The sequence below is a fragment of the Thalassophryne amazonica genome, chromosome 1, assembly GCF_902500255.1.
Source record: "Thalassophryne amazonica chromosome 1, fThaAma1.1, whole genome shotgun sequence".
Taxonomy (NCBI): Eukaryota; Metazoa; Chordata; class Actinopteri; order Batrachoidiformes; family Batrachoididae; genus Thalassophryne; species Thalassophryne amazonica.
Genome location: NC_047103.1, coordinates 173,522,885 through 173,533,129, shown reverse-complemented (window position 1 = coordinate 173,533,129; position 10,245 = coordinate 173,522,885). Strand labels below are relative to the sequence as shown.

Genomic DNA, 10,245 nt, shown 5'->3' with positions numbered 1-10,245 from the left:
CTTCTGGATCTGTTCCTAAATGTTTTAAATCTGCAGTGATTAAACCATTACTTAAGAAACCTAATCTTGACCCTAGTGTACTGAAAAACTATCGGCCGATATCAAATCTATCATTTTTCTCTAAAATTCTGGAAAAAGTGGTTTCACAGCAGCTCGTAGACTATCTTACTGAGAATAATCTCTTTGAGCCACTGCAGTCTGCTTTTAGAAAATATCATTCCACAGAGACGGCTCTCACTAAAGTGGTGAATGATCTTCTACTTACAATGGATTCAGACACCACTACGGTTCTGTTGCTGTTAGATCTCAGTTCTGCATTTGATACAGTGGATCATCATATTCTACTTGATAGGCTGGAAAATCATTTTGGGATTACTGGGAGTGTCCTTGCGTGGTTGACATCATACCTGACCAGATGTTCTCACTGTGTTTTGTACAGTAACACTACCTCTAACCTTAGTGACATGAAATTTGGGGTTCCACAGGGGTCCGTCTTAAGCCCCCTGGTTTTCTCCCTTTATATAGCACCCCTTGGGCACATATTGCGGCGTATTTTGGATTACTTTTCACTGCTATGCAGATGATACTCAGTTATACATGCCGCTAACTGCTGGTAATCTCGTTCACATAAAATCCTTAGAAGATTGCCTTGCATCAACGAGAAGTTGGATGTCTAGAAACTTCCTACTTTTAAACTCTGATAAGACTGAAATGATGGTTCTTGGTCCAGTGAGACATCAGCATCAATTTGACCAGTTAACACTTAGCCTAGGCTCATGTACATCACACTGACAAAGTGAGGAACCTTGGGGTAATTTTTGATCCTACATTGTCCTTTGACCTCCACATTAGAAATATTATGAGGACTGCTTTTTTCCAACTGCGAAATATAGTGAAGATTCATCCCATCCTGTCTATGGCTGATGCTGAGGCCCTGATTCATGCGTTTATCTCTTCTAGATTGGACTACTGCAATGTTCTATTTTCTGGTTTACTGCAGTCCAGCATTAGGGGTCTCCAATTGGTTCAAAATGCTGCAGCCAGACTTTTGACAGGAAGCAGAAAGTTCGATCACATTACACCCATTTTGGCGTCTCTTCACTGGCTTCCTGTCCCAGTAAGATCAGATTTTAAGGTTCTTCTACTAGTCTATAAACTTGTTCACAGACTGGCACCTCCCTACTAAGCTGACCTAATTAAACCTTATGTACCGGCCCGGGCTTTGCGTTCTCAGGGTGCAGGACTACTTTGTCCCTAAGGTGAATAAGAAGTCTGTGGGTCACAGAGCTTTCTCTTATCGTGCCCCTGTTCTGTGGAATGATCTCCCTGCGTCAATAAAACAGTCAGATTCTGTGGAGACTTTCAAGTCCAGACTTAAGATGCACTTATTTTCCCTTTCGTATGGCTAGCATACTGGCATAGTATGTTACTATGCTTTTTACTCTTTAAATTCATTTTATTAGTAAACAGAGCGTGCCGCGGCCTCAACTTTATCTAAATTCTGGGTCTTTTAGTGAAGTTTAGGGCTAGTTGCCGGCGATCACCTTAGTATTTCTTGTTTTTCTTGTTGTTTAATGCTGACAAATTATACTGTATTTCTTGTCTTTCTGATGCCTGATTCTGTTTTTTCTCTCTGTTTAAGGTGCTCCATCCAGAGATGGCTGGGGTATTTGTGCTTGAGACCCTCCTGTCCTGTGCACGAACAGCATTTCCTGTATATTCGCTTTGTTTTGTAATTTATGTCTGTATCACGGGCCAAGCAGAGGGTCACCCCTTTGAGTCTGGTCTACTTGAGGTTTCTTCCTCAGAGGGAGTTTTTTCTTACCACTGTTGCTGTGTGGGTTAGTAAGGTTAGACCTTACTTGTGTGAAGTGCCTTGAGGCAACTCTGTTGTGATTTGGCGCTATATAAATGAAGATAAATTGAAATTGAAAATTGAGCCTCCTGTTCCATACTTTTTTCATTCCCAACGCAGCTGCCTGTTATTTCAGCTCTACCCCCTCTTTTCCTTCCTCCTTCCTCTTTTTTAATGGTGCTTATTTGTCTTTATTTGCAGTGGGTGGTACCCTGTGCAGGTATGCACATGAGAAACCCACTTTTGTTACTCTTGTGATTATTTTTATGCTGCTTTCGGCACTATTTGAGGCAACACGGGGAAATCCCTTTGTTTCCGGCTCTGGACGTCCCATTGTTTACAGCCAGGATCAGCTGCTTGGACTAAGACTCTATGTACAGTGGGCCGGGTCCCCAATATGCTGAGCACCTGGACATACCTGCAGACATACGGAAGAAACGGAGGAACTGCAGGGGCGGCCGGATGAAGCGGAGAAGGACTTATATTCTGTCTGTGGTCATGGGTAATGTAAGGTCTCTCTGCAACAAGACGGAGGAGCTCGCACCGCTAACCCGTTTCCAGAGGCTGTATAAAAACTGCAGTCTTGTGCTTCACGGAGACGTGGTTGGATGAACATGTACTGGACTTGGTCATTAACATGGATGGCTTTACAGTCATCTGCGTGGACAGGACGCTGGCGGAGAGCGGAAAAAAGAGGATGGGGGCTCGCCGTTTATGTGAATGAGAGATGGTGCAGCGCAGCTCATATTCACGTCAAAGATTGGATCTGCTCCTCGGACGTGAAGCTACTCGCGGTGAGCATGAGGCCGTACTATCTCCCACGGGAGTTTGGAAGTGTGGTCACGCTCTGTGCGTATATTCCTCCCTCTGCAGATGCCGCCGCTGCCTGTGAGCGGATCCACAGTAAAGTCACGCGGCTGCAGACACAACACCCCTGCGTCCTTCTCCTCATCACCGGGGACTTTAACCACGCCTCCCTCTCCGCCACCCTCCCCACGTTCACCCAGTACGTCACGTGTAAAACCAGGGACAATAGAATACTGGACCTTTTTTACGCTAATGTGGAGGACGCTTACACCTCCACCCCCCGCTGGGACGCTCTGATCACAATCTCGTCTATCTGCTCCCCCAATACACACCCAGGGTGAGGAAAGAACCAATACATAAAAGGTCAGTGAAACTCTGGACTGAAGAGACCACTGAGAGGCTGAGGGACTGCTTCAGAACCACAGACTGGAGCATGTTTCAAAACTCTTATGGTGAAGACATCAACGGCCTGACCCAGTGTGGCACTGACTACATGATCTTCTGTGTGGAGGGCACTGTGCCCACCCGGAGGGTACGGTGTTTTCCCAACAACCACCCCTGGGTGACCCTCGAGCTGAAGGTCCTGATGAACCAGAAGAAGAGGGCTTTCAACTCAGGAGACAGAGAGGAGCAGCGTAGAGTCCAACAGGAGCTCCAGTGGAAGATCAGTGCAGGTGTATGGAAAGAAGGTGGAGGAGCAGCTGGCCCGGAACAATGTCAGAGATGTGTGGAAATGCCTCAAGACCGCCTCCGGATTTGGGCAGAGTACCAGCAGGAATGCAGATGGAGATTCTCGGTTCACAAAGGAGCTAAACAGCTACTTTAACCGTTTTGGCTCCTCCACACCTGGCCCCCTGCCTGCTCCCGGCTCTCCACATGTCCCCAGCAGCCAGCCCTCCAGACCCTCTGACCCCCACCTTCTACCCCCCAGTCACCTCCACTGCACCCTGGACCTTGTCCCTCCTCCCCCGGGACTGTATTCAGCACCAGCCCATCTCAGCTCACACCTCAGCTCCCCCCTCCCTCCCCCTCACTGTAACTCCAACCGAGGTGAGAGGCCAGCTCCTGCAGCTGAAGCACAGGAAAGCAGCAGGACCTGATGGGATCTCCCCGAGGCTACTGAGGACCTGTGCAGATGAGCTCTGTGAGGTCCTCAGCTACATCTTCAATATGAGCCTCAGCCTGGGGGTGTTCCCCACCCTGTGGAAGACCTCCTGTGTGGTCCCAGTTCCCAAAACACCGCATGCCAAGGAACTGGCCCACTACAGACCAGTTGCCCTGACCTCGCACCTCATGAACCCCATGGAACGGTTCGCCCTGTCTCACCTCCACACCATGGTTAGCAACATCCTGGACCCACTGCAGTTCGCCTACAGGCCCAACATCGGGGTAGATGACGCTGTCATCTACCTGCTGCAGCAACTGTACACCCACCTGGAGACCGGCGGGAGCGATGTGAAGTCATGTTCTTTAATTTCTCCAGCGCCTTCAACACCATCAGACCGGTGCTGCTGTGGGGAAAGCTGGAGGACGCAGGTGTGGATAGACATCTCGCCACCTGGACCATCGACTACCTCACTGACCGCGCGCAGTACGTGCGGCTGCACAGCTGTCAGTCTGAGGTGGTAAGGTGCAGCACCGGGGGCCCCCCAGGGCTCCGTCCTCTCGTCTTTCCTCTTCACCCTGTACACCTCGGACTTCACCTACAACACAGACAGCTGCCACCTCCAGAAGTTCTCTGATGACTCTGAGCTGGAGTACCGGTCAGTCATCACAGACTTCGTGGACTGGTGTGAGCGCAACCACTTGTGTCTCAACACCAATAAGATGAAGGAGATGGTGATTTACTTCAGGAGGAAACCACCACCTCACCCACCGGTGAACATCCATTGGGAGGACATAGAGACTGTGGACAGTTTCAAATACCTGGGTGTTCACCTCTACAGCAAAGTGGACTGGACTCACAACACCGATGCCCTGTACAAGAAAGGCCAGAGTCGCCTCCACCTCCTGAGGAGACTGAGATCCTTTGGAGTGAGCAGGCCTCTGCTTAAGACCTTCTACGACTCTGTTGTAGCCTGTGCTCTCCTCTATGCTGTTGTCTGTTGGGCCCTGGGCAGCACCGAGCGGGAGAGAAAGAGACTGAACAAGCTGGTCAGGAAGTCCAGCTCTGTCCTGGACTCTCTGGAGGAGGTGGCTGAGAGGAGGGTGTTAACCAAGCTCAAATCCATCATGGACAACTCCTCTCACCCTCTGCACCGGACTGTACTGGAGCTGAGCAGCTCGTTCAGTGACAGACTGAGGCACCCTCAATGCAAGAAGGAACGATACCGCAGGTCGTTCCTCCCTGCTGCTGTCAGACTGTACAATAACACTGTGAAATAACCACATGCAATAATATGTCCACAAATAGTAAGTCCCTTCGGCTGCTCCCTTGTTTGCACTCGGGGTCGCCACAGCTAATCCAAGGTGGATCTGCATGTTGAATTGGCACAAGTTTTACGCCGGATGCCCTTCCTGACGCAAATCCACATTACATGAAGAAATGTGACAGGGGTGGGATTTGAACCTGGAACCTTCTGAACTGAAACCAAGCGCATTAACCACTTGGCCACCTACCCCTGCAATATGTCCACAAATCATGTGCAATATTAATATGTCCACAAATCATGTGCAATAACAACTCATTTACAAATCCCTGCACTAATGTCACCTTACCACACCTAAACTCCATTTCACATATTGTAAAGAAGATGCTCCTATCTCCTTTTCAATTCCAATCCTGTTTATATATGTGTGTGTGTGTGTGTGTGTGTGTGTGTATATATACACACACACACTGCGGGTGTATGATCGCCAAACTCTGCTGGATCTCCAGCCCCCAGTTTGTGGTGCGGTGTGGTTATCAGCAGGTGGACAGAACTTTCCGCCCCCATTTTTATTGGAGGTGCCGGCTTTTCTGTGCCGTGCTCCTGCGCTGCCTTTCGGCCGAAAGTGCAGTCGTCGCCGCGGGAGACGAAGTGGACGTCTGGTGAAGCTGAAGCTCTGTTTGGCCTGCTGTTTGGCTTCCGGACGAGCTGTGTACAGAATTCTGGCAGGATCTGTGCTGCCCTGGTGCCTTGTGGATCCGGTTAGAGCCTGTGTGATGCGGCTGGTCGGCTCTGAGGACTGTCGGTCCGGACGTCCACGTCTTCACCGGATTGATGTGCGCCAGTGGCGCTCTCGGAACCTGAGCTTGCTTCGCCGGGTTCCGAACAGTGAGACTGTTACCCCCACTGAGGTCCTTAGTCTGGGTCTCCTGAACATCAGATCACTGTCCTCGAAATCATTGTTAATTAATGATTTAATCATGGATCATCATTTAGATATGATTGGCTTGTGTGAAACCTGGCTCAAACCCACAACTCTCCTTCCTCTGAATGAGGCCTGTCCACCAGCGTACACATTTAGTCACATGTCTTGTGGTGTTAAGCAAGGCGGGGGTGTGGCTTTTATTTACAAATCTAGGTTTTCTTTATTAGCTGTTGGGGGTCACAAATATAATTCCTTTGAGCATCTGACTCTGCATTATGCCCCTGATGCTAAGTACTGTCAGGGTCATAAAACTGGAGCTCAGCTATGTTATTTTGTCACTGTTTATAGGCCCCCGGTCCATATTCTGACTTTTTAGATGAATTTGGTGCGTTCATCTCTAGTTTGTCAACTAGTGCAGATAACATTTTGATCATTGTTGACTTTAACATTCATATAAATAAGCCCTCTGATCCCCTTAGCAAATCATTTATGCAAATTGTGGATGCTTTAGGATTCCAGCAATGCATTCAGGACCCAACACACATTAGTGGAAATACCCTGGATCTGGTTCTTGCATGTGGGTTTGCTGTCACAAATACTGACATTTTGCCTCTCGCATCTATAGTCTCAGACCATTCACTTATCAGGTTTACATTTTCGTTGCCACGTTTAGTCGAACAACAACCTTGTCTACTACTGCAGTGTCGTATTAAACCCTCAACTATGACTGAACTTGAGGCCAGACTACCTGATATTTTAGCTTTGAATCTGGAGAATACTAAATCAGTGGACAGCCTCGCAGATAGTCTAAATTTAACGCTTAAAACTACACTTGATAAGATTGCGCCTCCTCTTTTAAGGTCGCGCCCTCCTAAGGCACAGTCACCTTGATTCAGTGATTATTTGCGTGACCTCAGGCAGAAGGCTCGAGGTTTGGAACGGAAATGGCGTTATTCCAAATTAGAGGTGTTCCACCTTGTGTGGCAGGATGCTATTTTAGATTATAATCATGCACTACTGGCCACGAAGCGGACCTATTACTCTGATTTGATCAGTAAAAACAAACATAACTCAATGTTTTTGTTTGACACGGTCACATTTCTTATTCATGGGCAGCCACCTGTTAGTTGTTCTCCCTTTTCAGCACAGGATTTCTTGGATTATTTTGAGAAGAAAATAGAAGATATTAGGCTGATTATATCTCAGCACGCCTCGGCCCAGCCATTAAAACCTGCTATGGAGGTGGGCGCTACCATTGAGGTATTACCTAGATTAACAGAATTTAATAGTATTTCATTGGGCGTGCTGACAAACTTGTGGCGTCTACAAAAAGCACAACCTGTTTATTTGATCCCATACCAACAAAACTGTTTAAGGACCTGTGGTCCACTCTTGGGCCGACTGTGCTGGAAATTATTAATCTGTCATTAACCTCTGGATCTGTTCCTAAATGTTTTAAATCAGCAGTGATTAAACCATTACATAAGAAATCTAATCTTGACCCTAGTGTATTGAAAAATTACAGGCCGATATCAAATCTATCATTCTGTTCCAAAATTTTAGAAAAGGTGGTTTCACGGCAGCTCATAGACCACCTCACTGAGAATGGTCTTTTTGAGCTGCTGCAGTCTGCTTTTAGGAAATATCACTCCACAGAGACAGCGCTCACTAAAGTTATGAATGATCTTCTGCGAGCAATGGACTCAGACACCACTACGGTTTTGGTGTTAGATCTCATTGCTGCGTTTGATACCGTGGATCATCATATTTTGCTCAATAGGTTGGATAATTTTTGGGGGATTACTGGAAGTGCCCTTGCCTGGTTGACGTCATATCTGTCCAGTCGTTCTCAATGTGTCTTGTATAATGGCACTACCTCTGACCTTGCTGACATGAGATTTGGGGTTCCACAGGGATCTGTTTTAGGCCCCTTGCTTTTCTCCCTGTATGTGGCACCCCTTGGACGTATACTGCAGAGTTTTGAGATTGCCTTTCATTGTTATGCTGATGATACTCAGTTGTACATGCTGATAACTGCGGGAAATCTCAATCCCTGGAGGACTGTCTTCTATCAGTGAGAAGTTGGATGTCTAGTAACTACCTACTTTTAATCTTTGATAAGGCTGAAATGATGGTTCTTGGTCCAGCGAGACATCGGCATCAGTTTGACCAGCTGGTGCTCAGCCTGGGTTCGTGTGTCATACATCATACAGACAAAATGAGGAACCTTGGGGTAATTTTTGATCCCACATTGTCTTTTGACCTCCACATCAGGGATGTTACTAGGACTGCTTTTTTCCATCTGAGAAATATGGCGAGGATCCACCCCATCCTGTCCATGGCTGATGCTGAGACCCTGATTCATGCTTTTGTTTCTTCTAGACTAGATTATTGTAATGTTCTATTTTCAGGGTTACCACAGTCCAACATTAGGGGTCTGGTTCAGAACGCTGCCGCCAGACTTCTGACACATAGCAGAAGGTCTGAACATATCACACCCATTTTGGCATCTTTGCACTGGCTCTCTGTCTCTGTGAGAGCAGATTTTAAGGTTTTGTTATTGACTTATAAGGTTGTTCATGGACTGGCGCCATCTTATCTGGCTGATCTGATGGAACTGTACGTGCTGGCCCGGGCTTTGCAGTCGCAGGATGCAGGACTTCTCTGTGTTCCCAGGGTGAAGAAGAAGTCAGCAGGTCAAAGAGCCTTTTCGTATCGTGCACCCACCCTGTGGAACAGTTTTCCTGTGACTGTGAGGCAGTCTGAGTCCGTGGACATTTTTAAGTCAAAACTCAAAACCTAATTTTATTCTCTTTCTTATGGATAGTTTTTATTTTTATTTGTTTTATTCTTTTACTTCTGTTTTTATTTATGTATTTGAATTTTTTTATTCATTTTTAATTATTTATTCAATTTTATGTTGACTTGTTTTATGTAAGGCGCCTTGAGACGGCTTTTGCTGTGATTTGGCGCATTATAAGCTAATATATATATATATATATATATATATATATATATATATATATATATATATATATATATATATATATACACACATACATATTCTATCTCTATTTCTACCTCATTTTCTGTTACAAGTATTATTATCAAATCAATTTTATTTATATAGCGCCAAATCACAACAAACAGTTGCCCCAAGGCGCTTTATATTGTAAGGCAAGGCCATACAATAATTATGTAAAAACCCCAACGGTCAAAACGACCCCCTGTGAGCAAGCACTTGGCTACAGTGGGAAGGAAAAACTCCCTTTTAACAGGAAGAAACCTCCAGCAGAACCAGGCTCAGGGAGGGGCAGTCTTCTGCTGGGACTGGTTGGGGCTGAGGGAGAGAACCAGGAAAAAGACATGCTGTGGAGGGGAGCAGAGATCAATCACTAATGATTAAATGCAGAGTGGTGCATACAGAGCAAAAAGAGAAACAGTGCATCATGGGAACCCCCCAGCAGTCTACGTCTATAGCAGCATAACTAAGGGATGGTTCAGGGTCACCTGATCCAGCCCTAACTATAAACTTTAGCAAAAAGGAAAGTTTTAAGCCTAATCTTAAAAGTAGAGAGGGTGTCTGTCTCCCTGATCTGAATTGGGAGCTGGTTCCACAGGAGAGGAGCCTGAAAGCTGAAGGCTCTGCCTCCCATTATTATTATTGCTTATCTTTGCACACGATGTTTGATGAACATTTTCCTCTACTTGCACCCATCTTGTGTGTTTTTTAAGAGCTGACGTAACATGTGAATTTCTCCTGTGTGAGATCAATAAGGTTTATATCTTATCTTATACTCCAGGCCGATAGGCGGCGGTGCTGCGTCCCGAAGCCGCTCAAGCAATGACATAAGATTCTTCCGGACCAGCAGGTGGCAGTAACGATCCTGAGCGCTGGTTTCTTTAAATCTGTATCTATGCAGCTGTTTTATTTTTATTTTATCATTTTTATAGAAACTGATATGGTGAAACTTTTGGATTAATAACACATTCTTTTTATTTAAAGGAAACGTTTTTATGTAGAAACATGGAGGCTGCTGAAGGTAACAAAACAAAAAAAAAAAAACATTTTTTTTGAGCTCATGCTAGCACTGTCATCGTGCTAATGGTTTAATTTTAAGACCGGTGTTCAAGTACAAACATTATTTGTTGTTAAATCCTGTCCTTTAGAGCTTCGTCATTCCGGATTAAGTAGTTCGATCATTCTCAGTTTTAAATTGCATTTTTACATTTGTAGTGTTTTTTTAAATTTTTACTCGTGTTCTTGTTCGTGTTAGTTTGTCACTGTT

The 10,245-nt window shown here is 45.8% G+C and overlaps 1 protein-coding gene across 1 annotated transcript in view; it reads left to right on the top strand.

Moving 5' to 3' along the window:
- The first annotated feature begins 9,844 nt into the window (after positions 1 to 9,844).
- The window catches only part of LOC117518573 (H(+)/Cl(-) exchange transporter 4), a 39,574-nt gene continuing 39,173 nt past the window's right edge, over positions 9,845 to 10,245 (top strand). Inside the window, exon 1 of the mRNA XM_034179737.1 lies at positions 9,845 to 9,999. Within this exon, the coding sequence (XP_034035628.1) occupies positions 9,984 to 9,999 (16 nt within the window). The 5' untranslated portion in view covers positions 9,845 to 9,983. The remainder of the gene's footprint in view (positions 10,000 to 10,245) is intronic.